The following is a 25,828-nucleotide window of genomic DNA, read 5'->3' on the forward strand; positions in this document are numbered from 1 at the left end:
TTTGTTTGATGTTAGTTTAGCATCTTACATTCACAAGATTCCACCTTTCACCAATTTGGAAAATTTTGGCTATTATTTCTTCAAATACTTTTTTTGGGGGGTCCTGTTTTCTCTTTTCTGTCCTTCTAGTCTTGCAATTACACTAATATTTGAAAATCTGATATCCTCTAACAGGTCCCTGAGATTCTTTCTCTTCATTGTTTTAAAAAAGCATATTTTTTAGGCTGGGTGTGGTGGCTCATACTTGTAATCCCAGGACTTCAGGAGGCCAAGGTGGATGGATCACCTGAGGTCAGGAGTTCGAGACCAGCCTGGCCAACATGGTGAAACCCCATCTCTACTAAAAGTACAAACATTAGCTGGGTGTGGTAGCATGCACCTGTAATCCCAGCTACTCGGAAGGCTGAGGCAGGAGAATTGCTTGAGCTGGGAGACTGAGTGTGCAGTGAGCTGAGATCTTGCCACCACACTCCAGCCTGGCTGACAGAGCGAGATTCTCAAAAAAAAAAAAAATAAATAAATAAATAAATAAAATATATATATGTGTGTGTGTGTGTGTATGTGTATATGTTTTATGTTTTCCTTGGAAATTTTGTATGTACGTATCAATATATGTGTGTGCATGTCTATGTATCTGTCATTTATCAACCTATGTATCTACTGATTCAATTTCACTTATTTTTCTGCTGTCATAACCTTTTGGCTAAATCTCTCCAGTGAACTTTCACATGAAGAAATTGAATTTTTCAGGTTTACAACTTACATTTTGTCCTTTTAAAAATCATTTATTTATTTATTTTTGTATTTTTAGTAGAGACAGGGTTTTGCCATGTTGGCCAGGCTGGTCTTGAACTCTTGGCCTCAAGTGATCTGCCCACCTTGGTCTCCCAAAGTGTTGGGATTACAGGCATGAGCCATTGTGTCCAGCACTTTTTTTTTTTTTTTTATCATTTCTATTTCTCTGCTGAGATTGATCAGTTCTCTCTTGAGGTTTTTATTCACTGAAGTCATGTTTTGTTTTACCTCATTTAATTTACTTATAATCATTGCTTTAAAATCTGTCAGTTCTCACATCTAGTTCATCTCATGGATGGATTTGATTTTCTTTTCTCTTGAGAATGTTCTGCAATTTCATATTTGTTTTTCAGGTAACTTTTGGATTGTATTTTGATATTATTAATAGTAAGCTGTGGGGATTCTGGATTCTGTTGTTTTCCTCTGTGGAGTGTTGTTTCCTTTGTTTTTCATAGACAATTTTCTTATGTGGGCTTGGGCTGAAAACTCTGTTTCTTCGGGGGTAGTTCAGATCTTTAGTATTTAGTTGAGCGACTTTGGGTCTGTACCACATGATATGGTTTATTTAGTGGGCAGTCAGCTATATGGATAGAATTAATTTGGGGATCCCCTCTATCTTGGTCCATTTTCTGCTGCTTACAACAGACAATGCTGAAACCGGGTAATTTATAAAGAAAAGAAATTTATTTCTTCCAGTTATGGAGGATGAAAAGTCCAAAATTGAGGGGCTGCATCTGGCGAGAGCCTTCTTGCTGAAGGGGAGTCTCTCCAGAGTCCCAAGGCAGTGCAGGACATCACATAGTGAAGGGGCTGAGGGTATTAGCTCAGGTCTCTCTTCGTCTTCTTATAAAGCCACCAGACCCACTCCCATGATAACCAATGAATCCATTATTTTGTGAATAGATTAATCCATTCATGAGGACAGCTCTCATGACCCAATCACCTCTTGAAGGCCCTACCTGTCAATACTGCCACATTGGGAATTAAAATCTCAACATGAGTTTTGGAGAGGAGAAACATTCAAACCATAGCACCCTCTCTGGCTCTTTCCCTTTTGGGATTTTTCCCATTCTCTTCAGTGTTCATATTTTCATACATTTACTTTTATGCTTCCCCAGGCCAGAAAGAATGCAGAGTTTTGCACATGTGCCCCAGCCACTGCTGTGCACATCCACGTGCTACAATTGGTCCCAGTACCTACCACCATGCCCGACTAATTTTTATATTTTTAGTAGAAACGGGGTTTTGCCATGTTGGCCAGACTGGTCTTGAACTCCTGGCCTCAAGTGATCTGCCTGCCTCGGCCTCCCAAAGTGCTGGGATTACAGATGTGAACCACTGCATCTGGCCTAAAGTTCAGGATTTTGGTGCATAAAGTTCAGGATTTTGGCCTCCGAAAGTGCTGAGATTACAGGTGTGAGCCACCGCGCTCGGCCTTATCTTTTATTCTCTTTACCAGTATTCACTTACTTTCTCTCTCTTTTCCTTGCCAAAATCATATACACTTTGGTCCAAATCTGTTTTTGCCTCGCACCTCACCTATTTTCTTGTCTGATTTTCTTTTTTGTCTTCCTTCCTTTTCTTTTCTTTGTATTTACTTCTTTCTTGATTACTGAGTCATTGCTGATTCAATTCTTCTGCAGTGGGCTCAAGATACAAATTTATATTTGAAGTTGAATACAAATTTCATTTGAAGTTGAATTCATGTACCTCAACATGGTGGCATGTTCATCGGGTTCATCTAAGTCAAACAGCTATACAACATTAAAAATGTCATTTAGCCCTAGTGAAATATTAACTTGGTTCTGTCAATTAAGTCAAGGTTGAAATCCTCTAGTCGATTTTGGGCAGTCAATAACATCCACTGTTTGACCAGTTTAATTTCCTTTCATTTCTCTTATGCATATTTCTACTTTTTGTCTGTCCTGTTAATCTCTCTCTCTTTTACTCTTCTCCCTTATAATTTTTTTCTCCTTTTTCCATCAGCCTCCTTTTCTGTACTTTTTGGATTATTGCACTTCTTCTAGAGGCATGCAATCTCCTTTTTGCTTTCTGCAGATATATATATATACTGCAGAAATATATATATATAATGTATATAAAAATAAATAAATAAATATATTTTTGTATATTTCTTGCTCTGTCACCCAGGCTGGAGTATAATGGCATGCTCTCAGCTCACTGCAACCTCTGCCTCCCGGGCTCAAGTGATTCTCCTGCCTCAGCCTCCTGAGTAGCTGGGATTACAGGTGCCTGCCACCATGCCTGGCTAATTTTTTTCTGTATTTTTAGTAGAGATGGGGGTTTCACCCTGTTGGCCAGGCTGGTCTCGAACTGCTGACCTCAGGTGATCTGCCTGGCTCTGCCTCCCAAAGTGCTGGGATTACAGGCATGAGCAGACGTGAGCCACCGCGCCTGGCCTCTGCTGATATAGTCAAAAAGATTCTTTGTTCATTAATTCAACTTTTATTGAGCAATTACCACATAGTAGGTCTTTTTCCAGGTGCTGGGCTGGAGATACAAAAATAACCAAAAGAGACAAAAATCTCTACCCTTGTGGAGCTTACATTCTAGTAGTAAGTGAAGTGGATAAGTAACAATAAACCAAATAGAAAAGTAAGTTATATAATATGTCAAGTATTAAATGCTACATGGAAAATTCTTGGGGATCAGGAATTTGGGTAGCCTGTTACAATTTTAAATAGATTGATCAGGAAGGTCATTAAAAGATCATTTGAACAGGTAGTTCAAGGAAATAAGGAAGCAAGTCATGGAGATATTTGTGAGGAGTTGTTCTATGTAAAACAACAACAACAACAACAAAAACAAAACACACAAGCATATACAAAGTCCTAAGGCAGGAGGGCACTTTTCTTGGTGGAGTTGTGGGGTAAAAAAAAAGGAAAAAATAAACTTTATCTGAGGAATATGAGCTCCTTTAAATGATCAGGCCTAGAGAAGCATTGGAATGAAACAGCAAATCATGTCACTCCTCCTTGAGCTAAATACTTACCTCTTTTTAAAAAGAATTATTATTATTTTTAGAGACAGGGTCTCACTCTGTTACCCAGGCTGGAGTGCAGTGGTGTGGTAATAGCTCACTGAAGCCTTCAACTCCTGGGCTCAATGAATCCTCCCCTTTCAGCCCCTGGAGTAGCTGGGACTATTGCCATGCACCACCATGCCTAATTTTTAAAAAATTTTTTCGTAGAAATGGGGTCTTACACTATGTTGTACAGGTTAGTCTCAAACTCCTGGGCTCCAGCAATCCTCCTGCCTCAGCCACCCAAAGCTCTGAGACTACAGTGCTTTGGCCCAATTACCTCTTGAAGCCACATTCTATTTGGGCTCTAGACAGATGTCAACTAGCCACAAAATGGCATACAACCTATAGTTCAACATTGTACAGCCAATCACTAACCAACATTGTTTCTTAAACCAATGAGAATTCATGACAAACAAACTTTTAAATCACCCTCTCTCCTGATTCGTCCTGTTTTCTTTAAAAAGTTGAGCTTCTCTTTTGTTCTCCAGGGCACTCCCCGAGGCAACTTGGATGTGTGTCCTGGGCTGCAGTGCTCACGTTGGCCCAAATAAACTCTTTATATTGATTTTACCTCAGCTTCTTCCTTTTAAGTAGACAGAGGACAATAAGGAGATCAGTATAGCTGAAGCGCAACGGAAGAGGAAGAGGCTAGTAGATGTGACTCGAGCCTGCAGGGGCTGGGGGTGACGGTGAAGGAGCGGGCAGGTCATTTAGGGGCTTTTCTATTGGAAGAACTTGGCTTTTACTCTGAGTGAAATGGAAATCCCTTAAAGGGTTTTGGGCAGAGTTAAATGTTGACATATTTTTTAAAGGATCTATAACATAGGGAAGCAAGAGCAGAGGTCAAAAGACCAATCAGGAATATATTGCAATATTCCAGGCAAGAAGTATGCATATTATGGGGAATGTTTTTCTGGGAATGTTGTTACATTTGAGGATAAGAAAACTAAAGATCAGGTTTTTTTTTTTTTTTTTTTTTTTTTTTTTTTTTTGAGATGGAGTCTCTCTCTGTTGCCCAGGCTGGAGTGCAGTGGTATGATCTCAGTTCACTGCAACCTCTGCCTCTCAGGTTCAAGCAATTCCCTTGTCTCAGCCTCCCAAATAGCTGGGACTACAGGTACCTACCACCATGCCCGACTAATTTTTATATTTTTACTAGAAACGGGGTTTTGCCATGTTGGCCAGACTGGTCTTGAACTCCTGACCTCAAGTGATCTGCCTGCCTCGGCCTCCCAAAGTGCTGGGATTACAGATGTGAGCCACTGCATCTGGCCTAAAGTTCAGGATTTTGGTGCATAATAAGTACATTTTACCATCCTGTGCTCCTCAAGGGAAAATTAAAGAGATTTTACCCTGCTAGCTTAAGGATTGTTAAACATTTTGCATTGTCTTGAGCATTGCTATTAAAAAGTGATCTAATACCTGGCACATAGCACACAGCAATAGTCGTGGAATGAATATATACTCAATTACATGGGTAAACTGAATGACAATATCAAGTAACTTGCTTGTGCGGCAGCATTTATTTCCTTCCTTCCTTTTTTCTTTTTTTTTTTTGATACAGGGTATCATTCTGCCACCCAGGCTGGAGCACAGTAGTGTGATCACAGCTCTCACTGTAGCCTCGACCTCCTGGGCTCAAGCAATCCTCCTGCCTTGGCCACCCAAAGTGCTGGGATTACAGGCATGAACCACCATGCCCCACCGGGATTCACTTCTTCTGCATACTCTGGTGGTGTTTATTGTATCTTTACATTTTATTTAGCAAAGAATGTTAAAAGTACCATATTATAAACACACTCCTACCCTCCAAGCAGAATGTAGAGGTCCCACAGCAATTTGTACAGTTATAGCAGTTCACAACTATATTCAGTTATGTTTGCTTCTCTCCTTCTCAATAGTCTGTGAGGTTCCTTCAGGTTTGGAACTATCTTTTATTGATCTTTGTATCTCCAGCACCTAGCACAGGGCTTAGCAACAATTTTTGTTGAAAGAAAGTATATACGCTGTAATAAAGGGCAGCGGAAAGAAAATATGTGATCAACACCAGCTAGAGAAGTCTTGTCTGATTCCTGTGAAATATATTCATTTCCCTTAGGAAAAAAACAATTCTTACCCTCTTGCTATGTAACTTAGCTTCTTGGCTTAGAACGGTATTTTAAACCTTTGAGGAGCTGGAGCAATGTATTCTCGCCCGAGGCTGAGTGCCTGGTAAGTGGTCAGGTATTGATCAGCAATGATCAGTAAATACTGGGAAGTGAGTTTTCAGGGTCTGAGACTTGCAAGCTGGTGACAGACTGCTCCAAGCTTCCAGTGGGCCCGCGTGGGGGCACTGATCAACCCACTTGAGCGGTGGGATCAAGGTCTTCAGCTTTAGCAGGGGGAGCCTCTGCCCGGCCCTCTTCGTTCCCGTGCCCCTCAGACAGCGTCTCCTCCAAAAAGGGTCCCCTCCACCCAGAATCTCCTCCCCTGGGGGAAATCCCTCTGTCTGCGGGCCCCCTCCCATAGGAGGGCCCTTCTTCCTCAGGGTGAACCTCTGTCCCGGATACCCGCTCCCAAGACCGAGACCCTGTTACGGCTCAACCCCCTACAGGCCCCTTACCACCCGGATCCCTTTCCCTGGGAGAGACCCCTCTGTCCGCGGGCCCCTCCCATAGGACGCGCCCCTCTTCCTCAGGGTGAACCTCTGTCCCCAATACCCGCTCCCAGGACCGAGACCCTGTTACGGCCCTATCAACACGGTGCCCTATCAACACGGGGCCCCTCCCCCCGGCGACCCTCCCCCCGGTGTCCCCTCCCCTCGGAGGAGCCCCGTCTGCGATGCCTCCCAGTCAATCACCCCTAGCATCCCTCTCCGCCCTCACCCAGAACTTCCGCCGCGCCCCCTCCCCTCAGGCGGGACTTCCGCCGGCGCCCCCCTCCCCCGCGGCGCCGTCCCCTCCTCCCGCCTGAGGCGAGTCTGGGCTCGGCCTCGAGCTCTCCGGCCGCGGCGCAGCTTCTGGGCAGCGTGGGCTGCAGCGTCGGCGGCGGTTAGGGTTGTGTAGGGCAAGGCCTCTCCCTTCCTCCTCGCCATCTTACTCCTCCCTCCTCGCCATCCTCCCCCTCCCTCCTCCTCGCCTTCCTCCTCCTTGTCAGGCTCGGCCAAGCTGTGAGCGGCAAGATGGCGGCGCCCAGGCCGCCGCCTGCCAGGCTGTCGGGCATCATGGTGCCGGCACCCATCCAGGACCTGGAGGCCCTGCGCGCGCTCACGGCGCTCTTCAAAGAGCAGCGGAACCGGTAACGGGCCCGGCTGGGGGTCTGCCCCGGGCAGGGGAGGGCGGCCGGGACTCCCACGGCGGCCCCGGCCTGGGCCCAGGCGCCGCCCCCTCCTCGCTGGAGACGCGGAGGGCGAGGCCTGCGCGGGCGGCCCGAGCGCCACCCAGGCCTCCCGACTCCCAGGCACCGCCTCGTGCTCGTGGGTCCCCGCGGGGTCTGGGGCGGGCCCCCGCTCCCCCACCGCAGCCCGTCCGGGTGCGAAGCCGCGACGCCGGGAGCCCTTGCCGCGGCTTGCGGGTGCTGTTGACCCAACACACGCTTAGGCCGCCCGTGTCATGTGCGAGGGCTGCGCCAGGCCCTGGCTGCAAGACCCACACGGCCCCCAGAGTCATAAAGTGTATATTTTAGCGGGAGAGACGCGTGTTACGGACGCGGGAATTGGGCAGTTGCGGGGATGCCAGTCTCTAAGCATGGAGTGGGACTGGCACTCCTTTCTCCTGGGCGTTAAAGCCCAGGCTGCACCATGCCCCCCGGGAGCAGCGCTCTGTGCAGTGTGGAAGAGCAGGGGCCTGGAGAGACCAGTCCAGTCCTGATGCCAGTGAGGGGCGAGATAGCCAAGCAAAAAGAGAAGGTGCCCAGGAGTCAACAGTTGTGGAGTTGGTTCCTGGCCTTGCAAGCTGCGTGTTACTGTACAGTTTCTCCAAGTCTTAGAATTCTTGTCTAAAAATGGGACTATAATACACAGCTTAGTTGCTGGATTGTACAGAGGAATAAATGAAATAAAGCATGTGAAAATATAAAATGTGCGAAGCCCTCAGTCAATGCTTGTTTGATCTTGTTCTATCGGGGCCTCAGTTTTCTTGTCTATTTAATGGGAGTAAAGTTGAACAATACCTCCCTGGTGATAGTGTCATAAGGATTAAATGAGATATAATGCATATTAAATCCTTAGGACATACCTGTACATAGCACTAAATGTAGCTGATATTATCACTTAACACATTGGTAGTTCCCCATGTATCAGCTATTGTGCTAGGTGATGGGGTGGGAAAATGGAAAGTCCTTGCTCTCTCCTGTACTAGTATGTACAAGATAACTACAGCTGTGGGGGTATGTATGTAGAAAGAGCAGAGGGAACATTGAAGAAAGACTTGGGTCGGCCTAGGTGATCACTATTCCTCTCTTTAAACTAGACACCTGGTCTGAGCACTTTCTTTACCTCAAATCACTTGGGGCAATGTGGAGCTGCTGAAAGAATGCTATTAATAAAAGTCCCTGGTACTGCTCCATGGGCCTTTGGGGGAGATGTATTTATTGATATAATGCTTAGGCATTTCTGTACCATGATGGACCTTGCTTTTAGTTAATAACCCAGTCATCAACCATTTATTGAGCACCTACTATGAAACAGATTTTTTTTGTTAGGGGCTGAGGGTGCAAAGATGAATGATGTGATTCCTTTTATCAAGCATGTTTGGGAAATTGCTAAATAAACACATTTTAAATGGAAATCTATACAAGAGGTGGTGGCACAGGAGAACATGTGGGTCCGTTGGAAGATTGGTGAGCGAGGAAAGGCTTTTTTTTTTTTTTTTTTTTTGAGACGGAGTCTCACTCTGTCGCCCAGGCTGGAGTGCGGTGGCTCGGTCTTGGCTCACTGCACGCTCTGCCTTCCGGGTTTACACCATTCTCCTGCCTCAGCCTCCCAAGTAGCTGGGACTACAGGCGCCCGTCCCCAGGCCCGGCTAATTTTTTGTATTTTTTAGTAGAGACGGGGTTTCACCATGTTAGCCAGGATGGTCTTGATCTCCTGACCTCGTGATCCGCCCGCCTCAGCCTCCCAAAGTGCTGGGATTACAGGCGTGAGCCACCGTGCCCGGCTCAGGAAAGGCTTTTTAAGATTATTTCAGGTGCTGGGTTATAGATAAGAGGACTAGAAGGAACAGTGTCTGCAAAGGGGCCATATGTTAATTTTGCAAAACCGATGAGACAAGTAAAGTAACATAGATTAGGTTTCATCATACAGAGGAGACATTTATTCAAACATCAGTTCCCTTTTTATAACTTGGAGAAAATCCAAGCCCCTGAGCTAGTTTAGAAGGCCTTTCTTGACTCTGTCTCTTGTGAGGGAAGAAGTTACAGAGAACCATTGATGGTTTTTGTCAAGGGAGTGGCATGGTAATAATCTTCTGTTAGATCTTCCTGGCCACCTCCGCGTCCATTGTGGGGAATAAATGAGAGAGGATGAAGCTAGAGATAGCGGGGATCTTTAAGGAGTGGTAGCAGAAGCCCATGTGAAAGAGAAAAGTGCCTAAATTAGGACATTGTCTGTGGGGATGAGTAGAATAAATGCTGAGAGATATAAGGTTGAATGGACAGGACTCAGGGACCAGTTAGATTGTTGGGGGGAGAATGAGGAAATGAGGATGCTTCCCAGATTTCATCTGAGTTCTGGGGCAGTGTCCTTCTTCCAGGCAGAGATTGGAAACCAGGAAAGGTGAACTGATGTGCAGGTCCTGGCATGGAAAGACACAGTTGTGTGGTGGGGCAGAGAACTCATGATCAGGGTTTATAAGGACAGGCTTCTGGTCCTGGTTCTGTCACTGCTTCTTTTTGTCTTTGGACCAATCATAAGGGTGTTGTGGGGCTGGGCCCAGACTCCCGCTCCTCTGAGAGGATCCCTCCAGTTCTGATGCTCAGGGAGCCAGTGTTTGTCCTTGGAGGTCTCCTCTTGAGAGAGGGCATAGGGCTGTTGTCTAGTATGAACAGGAACACAGATGGACCCAGGGGAAGGATCGGCCAAGGTGTTAGAAGGTGGACGAGACAAAAAGCCAAGCACAATGAGTCCTCAGTGTAGCAAATAGAAAACAGCAGACAAAAAGCGAAAACGGCGAGGAAGGTAATTAAGAGATTCTTCTCTTTTGGTGGAATACATTATTTCTCTAGGATTCCATTTTATATTTGAAGAATCATAGACATAATGTAGTTGGTGGTCCTTCTGAACTCTTCCATGCTACAAAACAAACTTCTGTCTTTGGTAGCTTGAGTAGTAGAAGTGTCATGCAGTGGAAAGAGCAGTGGCTTTGGAACCATGGAGACCTGGATATGAATCCTGGCTTAGTCTCTGTAGGCTTCCTGTTTCTTGTCGTGAAAATGAGATGATGGCAGCCACTTCGAGGGATTATTTTGAGGATCTGTAATATTGTATGTGTAGCGTAGTGGTTTATGCATAGTAAATGCCAGTTATTTAGGACCTATTATTAAAATATAACAAGGGTATATGACCAAGAATCCATTTGTGTTGAATCTCCTGTCTTATCAAAACCAAAAATTGAAGCTATTTCAGGAAGACAGTTCTAATTTTGGAGTTTCCAGAGAAAGGGATCTCAGGATCTCATTACGATTTTAGCAACCTGCAAGTGAAAAGAAATTCTTACATCCCATTGTGGTGATTTTAAATATGTTCACAAATTCTTTGATATTCTGACCTTCTCAAGAGGAGGAGGTTAATTCTTTTCTCCTTGAGTGTGGGCTGAACTTAGTGACTTGCTTGTGAAGAGTAGAATATGGCAGAAGTGACAGTGTGCGACTTCTCAGACTAGGTCATAAAAAGCATTGTAGTTTCCGCTTTGCTAGCTCTTTCTTGGATCGCCCACTCTGACAAAGCCAGCTGCCATGTCAGGAGGACACTCAAGCATCTATATGCAGAGAGCTGTGTGGTGAGGAGCTGAGGCCTCCTTCGAACAGCCATGTGATAAACCACCTTGGAAGCAGGTCCTCTGAGCTCCAGTCACATCCTCAACCAAGTGTGCAAACTTGTGAGGCACTCTAAGCTGCTCAGATCTATGTGAGATCATAAATGTTGTTGGTTTAAAATGCTAGATTTTGGGCTAATTTGCTATATAGCAATACATCATTAGTACATAAGTCTAAATTCTCCATGGTCTGTATTAAATGCATTCTGTAACCCACTTCTTAAACAGTGTCTTGGTCACTAAAATTATTTAAACATATTGCTTATGGTCATATAATATCAATATTGAGATATTCCTCAGCTATTTCTTCTCTGTGTAAGATAATTCTTTTTTCTTACATTTGTTTTATACTTTTTGTTTAATGTAGATATCAGTGTATTTCACATTTGTTTAACAAGTGATTTATCTTGCTGTGAGTCTTTGCAAGTCATGTTAAATTCTTTCTGAACAAGTAAGACAAATACATTTGAAATTCTATTTTAGTTGCTCCTTTAGTTATTTTTCTTTTTTTTTCGAGACAGGGTCTCACTTGGTCATCCAGGCTGGAGTGCAGTTTTTTTAGAGAAGGGGTCTCACTATGTTGCCTAGGCTGGTCTCGAACTCCTGGCCTCAAGTGATCCTCCTGCCTCGGCCTCCCAAAGTGTTGGGATTACAGGCATGAGCCACTGTGCCTGGCTAGTTGCCTTTATGATGCATCTCTGAGGCATCTCCAGAACCCACAAAGGGTAGAGCCAGGTGAGATGGGTTGTCATACTCCATCTGTGCTATTAATTAAGTAGCCACCAGCTACATTAGCTACTTAATTAATTGAAAATAAGGAAAATTAATGTTCATTTCCTTAGTTGCATTAGCCATATTTTTTAATTTTTAATTTTGTTTTTGAGACAGAGTTTCGCTCTTGTTACCCAGGTTGGAGTGCAATGGCACGATCTCGACTCACTGCAATCTTCGCCTCCCGGGTTCAAGTGAGTCACCTGCCTCAGTTTCCTGAGTAGCTGGGATTACAGGCATGCGCCACCACACGTGGCTAATTTTGTATTTTTAATAGAGACGGGGTTTCTCCATGTTGGTCAGGTTGGTCTGAAACTCCTGACCTCAGGTGATCCGCCTGCCTCGACCTCCCAAAGTGCTGGGATTACAGGCATAAGCCACTGTGCCTGGCTCCTTATTATTATTTTCTTAGAGATAGAGTCTCACTCTGTTGCCCAAGCTGGAGTGCAGTGCCACGATCATAGTTCACTACATCCTCGACTTCTTGGGCTCAAGCAGTCCTCCTGCCTCCTTCCCCAGTAGCTGGGACTACAGGTGTACACCACCATGCCCAGCTAATTTTTTTTGTTTATTTTTTGTAGAGATGAGGTCTCACTATTTGCCCACACTGGCATTAGCCATATTTTAAGTGCTCAGTGGCCACATGTGATTGTGACAGCACAGATAGAGAATATTTCTGTCATCACAGAAAGTTCTGGAAATAGTACTCTTCTGTAATATGTTTTCTTATTAGAGAATAGTAGGGGGAGACTGTGTTCTGATTCTTGAGTATTCTTGAAATAATGGAACATTTGGATACTGCTTTCTATAAATTCATCTCATACTTAAACTGATAACCTCATTGGTTGTCCAGCTGGTAAGTTTCTTTTTCTTTTTGAGATGGAGTCTCGCTCTGTCACCCAGGCTGGAGTACAGTGGTGCGATCTTGGCTCACTGCAAGCTCCGCCTCCCAGGTTCACGCCATTCTCCTACCTCAGCCTCCCAAGTAGCTGGGACTACAGGCAACCACCACTACGCCCGGCGGGCTCTACTACTCTACTAAAAATTTTTAATATTTTTAGTAGAGACGGGGTTTCACTGTGTTAGCCAGGATGGTCTCGATCTCCTGACCTCGTGATCCACCCGCCTCGGCCTCCCAAAGTGCTGGGATTACAGGTGTGAGCCACCGCGCCCGGCCAAGCTCTTGAATAAAGTGGGCACCTCACATTCACTGTATGCCTGGCATCTAGCATACAGTTGAGAGTGGCAGACTCTTAACAGTTTCTTGTGGAGTTGCTATTTCTATAAGTTATTACTCATTGTGCTTGCTTGGTCTTTTTCTTAGTCATGTAGACAGTAATTTTTTTTTTTTTCCAGCTTCTATCAGTATAGCTTATTCTTTTCTCTTTAATCTGCTTAGACAAAATGAGATTTTTGTTGGTGTTTAATTTAAAAATTAAACAATAAATTCAGGCCAAAAGGTCTTTAAAAAAAAATGAAAAGGCAAGTCCTGGACTTAGAGGAGTATTTAAAATATACATGATAAAGAGGTTGTTTTGGAATGTATAAAGTACTCCTACAACTCAATAAAAAAGACTCCTACAACTCAATTTAAAAATTGGGCAAAAATTTTTTTTTTTTGAAAAAAGAAATATAAAGGCCAATAAGCTTATGATAAAGTGCTCCAAATCGTTAATCATTAGGGAAATGGCAGTTAAAACTGCAGTGAGAGACTACTGCACACTGTTTAGGATGGCTATTATCCAAAAAATGGAAAAGAACAAGTATTGTTGAGGATGTGGGGAAATGGGAACCCTTGTGTGTTGCTAGTGGACATGTAAAATGGTGCTGCCACTATGGAAAATAGTGGGTCCTCAAAAAGCTAAACATGGAATATGACCAAACAGTTTTACTCTTAGGTATATGCCTGAAGAAAATGAAAAAGGACAAATATTGTATGATTCTGCGTTTATGAAATACCTAGAAGAGACAAACTTGTAGAGACAGAAGGTAGATTAGAGGTTACTAGGATTTGGAGAGAGGGGAAATGGGGAGTTATTGCTTCATGTTGACAGAGTTTCTATTTGGGTGTTAAAAAAATTTTGGAAGTAGAGGTGATAGTTGTACAACATTGTGAATATAATTAAAGCCACTGAACTGTAGACTTAAAATGAGCAAAATGGCAGATTTCATGTTTTATATATGTATTTTACCACAGTTAAAAAAATTAATAATGCAATGTACCAAAATCTGTTTAATTGTACACTTTAAGTGGGTGACTTGTGTGCCACGTGAACCCTATCTCAATAGTGCTGTTATGAACAAAAGCATTAGAAGATACCTCTATATTGCTATTACAATGGTTACAATGAAAAATGACTGAGACTGAATTTTGGTGGGCATGTGAAGTTATATATTTATGATTTTTAAAAAGTCATATTGTTTGGAGTGGAGGGGAGGTGTTTAAAATGTGAACTCCTCCTTCACTGCTATTTTTGTTTCATAATAAAATAGCCTTTTATGTATCTTTTTCCCTACTCATTAGTGCCTTTCTTGAAGGGAGGGACTTTATGGTGTTTCTCAGCAGGGTGCCTGGCCCATTTTGGGTACTCTGTAAATGTTGAACTGAACTAAATAGAGCAATGAGGAGCCATCCAGTGAGCCAATCAGTAATTACTCAGATTACTAAAATGCTATTGATTAGTTTACCATGTAATTCATTCATTGAATCACACCACACATGATATATGTAAGATCTGTACTTAGTGCTGCAGCTGGGATTGATAGAAAATGAACTATATGTAGCTTACTTTGAACTACTAACATAGGAGTAGCTCTAATGCTATTAAGTTATTAAATTTAATAGATTTGTAATTTGTTAAAAATGTATATTTGTAATTTATATTTACAAAATAAATTTGTAAATTTGTAAATATAAATGCCTTAAGCCTTCATCCTTTGCTTATACACACTCCCCGTTTTCCCTCAAGGTTGAATTATCATTTCACTTCCTTTTGAAAGCTGTTTCTGACCTCCCCTGTATTCCCTTGGCACTCTGTGCTTACCTCTTTCAAAGAACTTCACATGGAGTGTTACAATCACTTAATTACCTACCAGTCTCACTAGAGTGAGAGCAGTCCGAGGGCAGGAAACCTACTGAAACCTACTGAAAACCTCTGTTTTCAGTACCAACTTTCAGACCTGCCACACAGTGAGCATTCAATACTATTTTTATTGTTTTCTTGAACACCTAATTTTCTTGAGCCATGAGAGAGAAAATGAGAGCATAGAAGAAAGACTTTAATTAGGAGGTGACGGGAAAGGTTAACTATGACAGATGACTGATTTCAAGGGGTAAAAAATGACTTGGTATTGTTACTTGCTTGTATAAATATGTTGACTAACCTTCATAAAGAAAGTGAATAGATGAAGCACTTTAGAGGTCAACATACCACAGAAGTAAAAAATAAAACTATCCGTCTGTGTATTTACACGCACGTGGGTTTTCCCCGGACATGACTGAACCTCCAGCCAGCAAGTGTCTTTAACTGCACCAAAACACACAAAAACCCAAAAAACAAAAACCCATACGAGTCATCAGCTTGGCTAAGGATGCCATATGGCGTTTTGACTCAACCATGATTCAGCTCAACTTTGTTGAGAGAGAACATCAATTAAGTTACACTATAAAAAGCACATTTTAGAGTGTGATGGCAATTTCCTTTATTTTTACCTATGCCATGAGCTGGAATGCCACATGGAATTGTTTGGTAAGGTGTTCTGACTCAGTTTCAAAATACAGAAGTGGTCAGTGTGAGCCACGTCTTGCATTCAATTATCTTAAATGCATGAAGTAGACAGGAAAGAGTTTGAGCCAGCCAATCAAAATAAATAAGGTTAGGATTGTGACCACCAGTACCCTCAGAGCAGAGTTTCTCAGCTCTTTCATTCTTCCAGTCTTTTGTAGTGGTCACTGGACCCAAGGGCTTGGTCACTGGACTGTGGGCAAGGACACTCAAAAGCAAAGGAATGATGGGACTACCACTAGGGCACCCTGGGCCCTCTGATGGCCACAAGCTAATGAAGTTATTAGAATTAAAAAGATGATCTATAAATGAGGGATACTCTTTCATGATAGCTGTTGAGGAGTTTGTGTACTGCTTAGAACAGTGCCTGGCACCGAACAGACACAGTTTAAGTGTTAGCATTATCGTTGTTGGTGTCATTGTCATCATCATCATGAATGAGAATATTATAAAACTATGAAAAGACATTTAAAAAGACTTAAATGGTAAGATACACCATTGTATTATAGGAAACCTCAATAACAAAGACATCAATACTTCCTAAATTGATGTATGGATTTAATGCCATTCATAATAAAACTGCAGCAGGGTTTTTGCTAGAAATTCACAAACTGATTTGCTAAGTTATATGAGAAACTCCTAGGTTTTCTCTTACTCTCTGAACTCTCATCCCTTTAAGGAGTGCAGTGGTGCTATCACAGTGCCACCATGCCCCGCTAATTAAAAAAATTTTTTGTAAAGATTAGGTCTCACTATGTTTCCCAGGCTGGTCTTGAACTCCTGGGCTCAAGCAATCCTCCACCTCAGCCTCCCATAGTGTTGGGATTACAGGTGTAAGCCACTGTGCCTGACACCCTGAAAGGTTTTTACATGAATCCTTTTCTGACTTCCCAGTTCTTAAGATCCTTTTCTGTGCCCTCAGCAAAATTCCCTGTATCCTGAACTTCTGTGAACACCCATTCATCTTCTTGATCTAAATGAAATATGACTCTGAGGACATGCCTTTCCCAGGGTTCTTGAAAGTGGCAGGCTGTTTTCTGTCCTGCACTCAGTGTAATGCTTGGCTCAAAGGTACGGTAGTTCACCTTGATTGTCATTGGTGCTTTCAGACCTTTTTTCCTCCATAGACCACTCCAACTTTTAATCTCATGACATCAGGGTATCACTTGTTCAATCACTTTTGTAGTTAAGAGACCTGTGGGTCAGTCTACCTCATTCCTTGAAGAGTTTAGCCCTGGGTTCACTTTTCACTCTTACTTCTCCTGTCTTAAATCTGTTATTTCATTGTTTACATAGATTATTTTCGTTATCCTGACCTCGAATTTCTTTGACTTTCTCTCAGTGAGCTTGACCTCCATTCCATCTCAGCCACCCACTGCCATCCCTTACTTAGACTTTATCCATAACTGTAGCTGCCTTCTCCCACAATCTCAAGAGTCCCAATCCCTGTTTTATCTTTTCTTTAGGGCCCCTGCTCCATCAAGTCTTTAACCTCACCAGGACCTACAATCTTTTGACCCTATTTCCTATTTACTACCCCTTTTGTTCTTCATTCCCCTTCTTAATGTTCACATTCCCATCTTGATCTGGCTTAGATCCATGGATGAGTAATAAGCATTTCTTTTTTTATGTACATCCTCAACTCCCCTGCCTCCTCTCTAAACTTTGTTATGTTTGCCTGGTAAAACTCCAGCCCTGGTCAAATCCAACTTGTTTCCTTTGTGCCAGCACCCAAATAGCTGAACACGGCTAGAGAAAAACGTACAACCGTGCAGACTGCTCTCACTTTAACTTGCTGATGACTCACTAAGGTGGCCCGTAATGCTACCTGTCAGTCCCGATGTTTGCCCTGGTCCCTTGACTCTCCTGCTCCCCGAGTCAGGTATTTCATGCCCCACTCTCTTCAAACCTCTATCCCCTCATCCTCACTCTCAGCTATTTCCTGAAAAAGAGGAGCAAGTAGCAGATAATTTCCAGGAACTCTCATCACCCTCTCTGCCCACCTACTTGTATCTGCCCATAACCTGTCTTTGCTTCTGTTCTGTGGATGAGCGGTCTTGCTCTGAATATAAGCTCCCCTTAGGTTTGCACTAAATTCCATTGCCTTTTGCACATATTGCTCCAGCAGTCTTCTTCCCCCCACCGCCGTAGAAATAATCAATTTTACCCTTTCTATTGGATTGCACTCATCAGTTTATAGATCTGCTGTAACTTTTCCCATCCTAAGAAAAATCTCTCCCTCCATTTCCCTGAGTGATAATCCTTCCCGGATCTCAGAACTCAGTCCTCAGACCACTTCTTTTTTCTGCCTATATTTACTCTCACAGTATTGTCACTCAATCTTGTGGCTTTAATAACTTCCGTTTGCTGGTGACTAACATTTTTCTTTAGCTGGACTTTTTTTTTTTTTTTTTGAGATAGGGTCTTGCTCTATCATCCAGGCTGGAATGCAGGGGCAAGATCTGCAGCCTTGATCTCCCAGGCATAAGCAGTTCTCCTGTCCCAGCCTCTCTTTTAGCTGAGACTACAGGGATCCACCACCACACCTGGCTATTTTTTAAAATTTTGTTTGTAGAGATAGGGTCTTACCATGTTGCCCAGTCTAGTCTTGAACTCCTGGGCTCAAGGGATCCTCCTGCCTTGGCCTCCCAAAGTGCTGAGATTACAGGCATGAGCCACCACACCCAGCTTAGCTAGACTTCTCTCCTGAACGCTAGACTTGTTTATTCACCTGACTACTTCACATTCTACTTGCATTTCTCCTGATCCTCTCATCCACCAGATATCCTCAGAGTACTCTTCTTTGTTTCTGTAAACAATAAATACATCTTTCGGTTTATGTCTCAGGCTAAAATTTTGGTGTCACCCTTCACTCCCCTTTTTTAGACACCCTCATAAGAATCCATCATCAAGTCCTGTTGGCTCTGTCTTTAAAATATCCAGAATTTGATTTCTATTTACCATATCTGTTGCTTTCCCTCTGCTCCAAAAACAGCCTCCTAACTGGTCTCAGGCTGTCTTCTCTTTCTCCCTTTAAGAGTGATTCTTTACAAAGCAGCCAAAGAGATCCTTTTAACATGTAAGTCAGATGATGTCACCCTCTGCTCAGAACTTTCCATGGGCCAGGCGCTGAGGCCAGGAGTTTGAGACCAGCCTGGCCAACATGGTGAAACCCCATCTCTGTTAAAAATACAAAAATTTGCTGGGCATGGTGGCACATGCCTGTAATTCTACCTACTTGGGAGGCTGAGGCATGAGAATCGCTTTAACCTGGGAGGCGAGGGTTGCAGTGAGCTGAGATCCTGCCTCTGCACTCCAGCCTGGGCAACAGAGCAACTCTCAAAAACAAAACAAAACAAAACAAAGAACCTTCCATGGCTTCACATCAGGATAAAAGCCAGCGTACTTCCATGGCCTACTGTGCCTGTGCAGGGTAGCTCCATCTTCGCTCTCCGAGTCGCACTTCTCTTTCTTTTTCTCACTGGGGTTCACTGAAGCCAGCTCTGACTTCCCCGTGACGTGCTCTGTATGCCTTTGCCTCTAGTCCAAGCTCTTCTCCCAGGAAGATGCATAGTTGGCTCCATCACCTTTTTTGGATCTGTGCTCAAATACTACTTTTAGAATAAGGTTTAAATAATGTCTTATATGCAAAATCTCTCTCTAAGAATATAAAGACATTTTCCGTATATTTTCTTTCAAAGCCTTGCAATTTTGTCTTCCATATATTCCTAAATCCACCTGGAGTTACTTTTTGGGTAGTGTAAGTAAAGATCCAATTCAGTTTTTTTCCCTTTGAGATTAACAGTTGTTACAACGCCTCCTCGAGCACAGTCCATCTTCCCCAGGTCTTTAATGCTGTTGGATGCCATTTACCAAGTTACCATGTATACACAGTTCTGCTCTTGGGCTGTCTGTTCTATTCCAGTGGTTGATTTTCTGCCTCTGTGCTAATTTCACCTTTTCTTAGCTTCTCTTTCTTTTCTTTTCATGTTTTTTAGAGACAAGGTCTCGCTGTGTCATCCAGGCTAGAGTGCAGTGTTGTGATCATAGCTCACTACAGCCTTGAACTCCTGGGTTCAAGCAGTCCTGCCTCAGGCTCCTGAGTAGCTGGGACTACGAGGCACAGACCATCAAGTCCAGCTAATTAAAACAAGTTTTTTTTTTTTTTTTTTTTTTTTTTTGTAGATATAGGGTTTTGCTATGTTAGGCAGGTTCTTGAACTCCTGGCTTCTGCCTCTCAAAGCACTGGAATTACAGGCATGAACCACTGTGCCTGGCCTTCTTAGTTCCTTTCATTTAGCACCGTGCATTTGTTCTGATGAAAGATGAATTTTGAATGTGATGAGGACAGTGGGAAAGAGGAAGTGTGTGGGTTTTGAGGAGTGGGGAGAGGACTGGTATGTTTGGAGCCCTTTAAAGCAGGGGTTGCCAAACCATGGCCAGATCTGGCCCACTACCTGTTTGTTTTATGACCCACGAGTTTAGAATGGTTTTTTACATTTTTAAATGGTTGGGGAGATAATAAAATTTCACGACACATGAAAATTATTTGAATTTAACATTTTAGTTTCCACAAACAGATTTTCATTAGACCCCAGCCATGTTCACTTGTTTAGGTGTTTCCCGTGGCTGTGTTTGTGCACTGGGGGAGTCGAGAGCGTGACAGAGGCTGTTTGGCGATCAGAGGTGGAAATACTCACTTTCTGACCCTTTACAGAAGAAGTTTGTGACCCTGAAAAATGGATTGGTCTGAATTGTCAGGACAGCTTCAGAATCCTGGATGTGACAGAAGAGGAGAGAAGAGTATAAAAAGAAGTTTGAGTTCTGCACAGATTTCAAAATTTTACCCTAGGCTCTTTGTGGCAGGAGATACAAATGTTTTTATTTTCTGTTGTTCAATCCTGCCCAGTCAAATCAGCAAGATTTATGGTTTTAAATAACAACTAGTGGTTGTTATTTTAATCTCTGAACTTGTGAGTATTTTAATAGGTTTTCTCACTGGCAGTTGTTAAACTACTCTAAACCACATATGCCAGTTTTTAAGTAAATCTAAGGTATTAGAATAAATCTTTTAGCAAGTATGAAGGTCTTAGTTGTAGCATTACAATCACTAGCATGTAGCTTTTTTTTTCAGTAGGAGGTCCTACCTGATGATTTAACTGTAAAATGTGAGTATATACAGTATATTAGACCTATCTAATCTGTTACATATAATCACAGGTAGTTTTCTTTAATTTTACTCAAACAGGACTTGCCAAGATTAAACCCTACAGATCTGTTCAAACTTGAAGGAAATGAAATTCTACCTTTTGTATAATTCTAAGGATTTTTTTGGTTCTGTACTGTAACATTTCATTTATACGTTGTCTTCAGGGTATGCATTCCTTTCTAATAGGAATGTCTAATGGTTGAATTTTAATTGTTCTTGTAAGTACTTTCTGCCTTCTGTGAATGAAGTAGTTAAGCTTTTTAAAGTCTCTGTATTTTTTGTTAGTTTGGTTAAAGCAGAAATGACAGCTGTTATTAATAATGTTTGTAATATTGGAGTGATCTTTACTATTTCAATGTCGTTAATCATTACACATATTTAGCTGCATTGTCTTGACAGTGAACATAGATTTTGTAGACGAGAGTACACTAGAACTACTCTGGATCTGTAATGCCAAATAGTTTTCTTTCAAGGCTGTAGAGAAGGTAAAGATGTATAGAAGAGTTAAATGCTTTCATAATATTTACTGTTATTGAATAAAAGCCTCTTTGTTGATGTATTATATTGTATAAAAATATGGTGAATAGAAGCTATAGCTATTTATTGTATGACTCTAGAGGAAGAGTTTTACTGCCACCTTTTATAAAAGGAAACAGACATCTGAAACATGTTATTTGCTCTTAAGAAATTTAAACTACAGTTAATTGGGTTACAACTCCTCCGAGACCTGCAAGCTTATTCACTGTATCATTTAATGGGAAAGGAGAAATTCGACGTTTGCTTAATAGCAATCATAAAGTATCTACATGATATTCACATCTTAAAATCTGACAAGTTTTTAAGTTTCTGAGTTGAGATTATATGGATTTCTTAATGGGAAAGGGAGGGGGGTGAGCTGATGCCTCAGTTTCCCCTTCTTTCAATTGCTGACTCAAAGAGCACTGATTTCACTGCCTGTGTCAGGCCTGATGCCTGACTCTGAGCACAAACTCTGTAAGTGCTTGGATTACATAGCAAGGCTGTGATGCAGTCAGGGGCCACTTTTGAGTGTGTGAACAGTTTCGTCGCTATTTAAAACTTGAACAAATTCAATTAGTGGGTGCCAATTCTGGGCCCTAGAGATACAGAAAAGAATAAGATAGTCTCTATTTTTCAAGGACTTAACAGTCTAGCTGGGGAGATAGGATAAATAAATATTATTGGATGTGGACAAGTTATTCCAGTCTTATGAACAGAGCTCCAGGGCGACATAGAGGGAGCCTGTTTGTCTGGAAAAGTGGAGGAATTTCACCAGGTCTGTGAGTTTTCCAAAGGTTTAAAAGGAGATGCAGGCGGGGCGCAGTGGCTCACGCCTGTAATCCCAGCACTTTGGGAGGCCGAGGTGGGCGGATCACGAGGTCAGGAGATTCAGACCAGCCTGGCCAACATGGTGAAACTCTGTCTCTACTAAAATGTAAAAAAATTAGCCGGGCGTGGTGGCATGCACTTGTAGTCCCAGTTACTCGGGAGGCTGAGGCAGAATAATCGCTTGAACCCGGGAGGCGGAGGTTGCAGTGAGCTGAGATCACGCCACTGCACTCCAGCCTGGGCAACAGAGCAAGACTCCATCTCAAAAAAAAAAAAAAAAAAAAAAAGGAGATGCAAATTTCTCCCAGGCAGAGGATTGGGAGATTTGGAGAGGACTTTCTTCTGGTGGTGGGATATGTTTGAGCAAAGACAGAAGATTGGCGAAATCGGGAGTTTTTAGGAATCCATGGTGTACAACCTGGGGAGAGCATATGACAGTGATCACAGCCCCATATTATTTTGTCTTTATACCGCAAACGCGAATTATTGTGTGCCAAATAGATGCTGTCATGATTACTCTTTAGTCGCTATTAATAGTTATTTGGATTTCAGGAATCTTTTGGTTGGCCTTAGCTCAGTTAAATGCTTTTCATTTCGTTAAAATTATTATAAATGCATGGTGCGTATATAACAAATTAACATGTAGCATTGGGAATTATTGACAACATAGTTTATAAACTTAATATTTATTCTGTGGTCGGGATATCATTTTTCACGTTTTCTTTAAGAATATTGCTTTTCTTCTGTCTTGTTTAGTCTGTACCATAGTTTGATTCCAAAGCTTCTGCTGTGCTAGATACCGATTTTGAGTGAAACATGTTAAGATTGCGAGGAATGACTTCAGGGAAGACCATTCACAGGGGAAAGAGGGTTCCCACGTGAGAGGCAGACGGCAAAGGATCAGGTGAAAGAAATAATTCTCGCTGCTTTCTTACAGCTGTAAATACACATACTTAGTCATCTTAGGAGGAAAAGAGAGGCGTCATTGAAGCTTATTCAAGTTGCAGTGCTCTACTTTTATTTGACTGTAATATTAAATAATAAATGGCGCCGGGTGCGGTGGCTCAAGCCTGTAATCCCGGCACTTTGGGAGGCCGAGACAGGCGGATCACGAGGTCTGGAGATCGAGACCATCCTGGCTAACACGGTGAAACCCCGTCTCTACTAAAAAATACAAAAAACTAGCTGGGCGAGGTGGCGGCGCCTGTAGTCCCAGCTACTCCGGAGGCTGAGGCAGGAGAATGGCGTGAACCCGGGAGACGGAGCTTGCAGTGAGCTGAGATCCGGCCACTGCACTCCAGCCTGGGCGACAGAGTCAGACTCCGCCTCAAAAAAAAAAAAAAAAAAATAATAATAATAAATGGCTTCAAATCTTCATGCAGATGGGGCAGATAGAGGTGATTAGATTTGTTCTTTGTCCTAGAAGTTGTGATCAGCCTTAGCATTCTTCATAGTGTTTTAAACTCCTGGCTATTTTCTTAGCTTATTAGTGTCTACAATATATTTTGTACTCCTTAAAGTTACCTTAAGAGTGTTAGTGAATCGGCTGGGTGTAGTGGCTCACACCTGTAATCCCAGCACTTTGGGAGGCCGAGGTAGGCAGATCACGAGATCAGGAGTTCGAGACCAGCCTGGCCAATATGGTGAAACCCTGTCTCTACTAAAAATACAAAAATTAGCTGGGCGTGGTGGTGTGCGCCTATAGTCCCAGCTACTCGGGAGGCTGAGGCAGAAGAATCACTTTAACCCGGGAGGCGGAGGTTGCAGTGAGCTGAGATTTGTGCCACTGCACTCCAGCCTGGGCGACAGAGCAAAACTCCGTCTCAAAAAAAAAAAAAAAACCAAAAAGTATTAGTGAAGATTCTTCTTATGGCAATGTTGTCACTACCAATGGCTTATATACTGGTTTCATACAGTTTATAGAGGCGGCATTAGTGCTGTACCCTGGAATTTTCATTTTGTAATTCGGTCACTCATTGCCGAGACACTGAGTCAGAGTTTCATTATCTACACTCAGAGGGCTGACTGGGGGAGACGTAGACAAATTATTGTATGTGCAGTTTCCCAGTTTTTAATTAATTTATACTCTGCCTCTTTCCAAAACCAAATTTGAGATGCCTTAAAAAATAAACACGAGAAAAAGATCAGGGGGAAAATTACGGAGAGTGGAAAAGCCGGATAGAAAAAGTAAGGATTCATATTGTTTGGGTCATAAATTTGACTCCAGACTTAAGAAAGGCCCCAACAGAGAGAAACCGTAATAAATAATGTGAGTTCTATTGTCTGTTCATAAGATAAAAACACACATCACTTGGTGTATAAGAAGCCGTGGTACTGAAGTTCATGGAGAGAAGTGTTTCCTGTGGCCCCAGGAAAGGGGCCTCCATAGGTGCCTAGGTGTCTTCTGCAGCAGCTGAGCAGCTCCATACCCTGGGCAGCTCAGGGTCTGGAGTTCTGAATGAACATATGGCTCCCTGCTGGTCTCAATCCAAGGGTGAAAAGTAGGGCACTGTGAATCTACAGTGAGAGCAAAAGGAGAAAATTCATATGGTCTGAATCATTTGGCATTTATAGAATCTCTTAAATTGTCCAACGCGGCAACTTTCCTTCTAACATTAAAAGAGATTTGCTGTTTCTTTAGGGGATTTATGGAATGAGGAAGTTGGCTTGCATTTAGGTGCCATGTTGCACAAAAAATTCTTATCTTCAGAGCTCTGGAATGATAGCCAGTGCAGGCAGTACTCCTGGCATGAGAGGCACGCAGACTGAGATGCCCCGAGGGAACAGCCACAGGTTCATCTTTCTCCCTGGGCATACATTCTTGGTGGAAGAACGGGCACACTTTACACTCTCCCTCCCTCCTTTCTCTCCCATCTGTGTCGCTGACTGTGGAGAAGTTTGGTGCGTATGTTGTCAGCCTCACTGTGTCTACGGAGTAGATAGTATCCTCATCCTACAGGAATATTGTTTCTTATAACTGAACTTAGGTACATATTGGGTGACAGAGGACTGGACTCTATTCTCTGTCTGTAACATTAAATAAAGATACTGTGTTCTTCTGAGTAAGGGCAAATCCATAAGCATGAATAGTCCCTGGAACTGGGATTTGGGTTGTCATGGGTAATGGAAGTACTTAGGCCAGAGTGCTTCAGTTGGCTTTGTGGTTCTGCCAGTTACTGGCTGAATGATTTGGGCAAGTTACTTACCATCTCTACTTCACTTACCTTATCTGTACATGGAGAGGACAGTGTTGGCTTCGTAAGGCTACTGCAAAGACTGAGATAATACATGAAAAGGGACAAGAACAGTGTGCTGCATAGTAAGTGCTCAACATGTGTAGATCTTTTATTTGGTGTTGTAAATTAAGGAGCTAGAACAGATAAGCCTAGCCTACCTCCCCACGATGGTAGATAAAAGCAGTTTTCTGAACAGGACATTTGGAAATCAATCTTTTTTTCTGGTTTGTGATAATTTTATCCTTTTTCAGAGAAACAGCACCCAGGACTATCTTCCAAAGAGTTCTGGATATCCTAAAGAAATCCTCTCATGCCGTTGAGCTTGCCTGCAGAGATCCATCCCAAGTGGAAAACCTGGCTTCCAGTCTGCAGTTAATAACAGAATGCTTCAGGTGTCTTCGCAATGCTTGCATAGAGTGTTCTGTGAACCAGAATTCAATCAGGTAGTTACACATGTACCTTGGATTCTGTTTCTTTGTATATGTGCATGCTGGTTCTGTCATTTGGTTTATCTGTTAGAAGTTGTTTTGGGCTGGGTGAGATGGCTCATGCCTGTAATCCCAGCATTTTGGGAGGCTGAGGCAGGAGGATTGCTTGAGTCCAGGAGTTCAAGACCAGCCTGGGCAACA

At 42.8% G+C, this 25,828-nt stretch overlaps 1 protein-coding gene across 2 annotated transcripts in view; it reads left to right on the forward strand.

The window, feature by feature from the left end:
- Positions 1–6,683: 6,683 nt before the first annotated feature.
- Positions 6,684–25,828, forward strand: part of ATXN10 (ataxin 10) — a 174,889-nt gene continuing 155,744 nt past the window's right edge. The window contains exons 1-2 of one of the 2 annotated variants that reach the window (XM_023221754.2): positions 6,684–7,117; positions 25,451–25,642. In XM_023221754.2, the coding sequence (XP_023077522.1) occupies positions 7,002–7,117; positions 25,451–25,642 (308 nt within the window). In that variant the 5' untranslated portion in view covers positions 6,684–7,001. The remainder of the gene's footprint in view (positions 7,118–25,450; positions 25,643–25,828) is intronic. The other variant, XM_023221755.1, reaches the window with a different exon arrangement.

Source organism: Piliocolobus tephrosceles, chromosome 19 (assembly GCF_002776525.5).
Source record: "Piliocolobus tephrosceles isolate RC106 chromosome 19, ASM277652v3, whole genome shotgun sequence".
In the NCBI taxonomy this organism is placed as follows: domain Eukaryota; kingdom Metazoa; phylum Chordata; class Mammalia; order Primates; family Cercopithecidae; genus Piliocolobus; species Piliocolobus tephrosceles.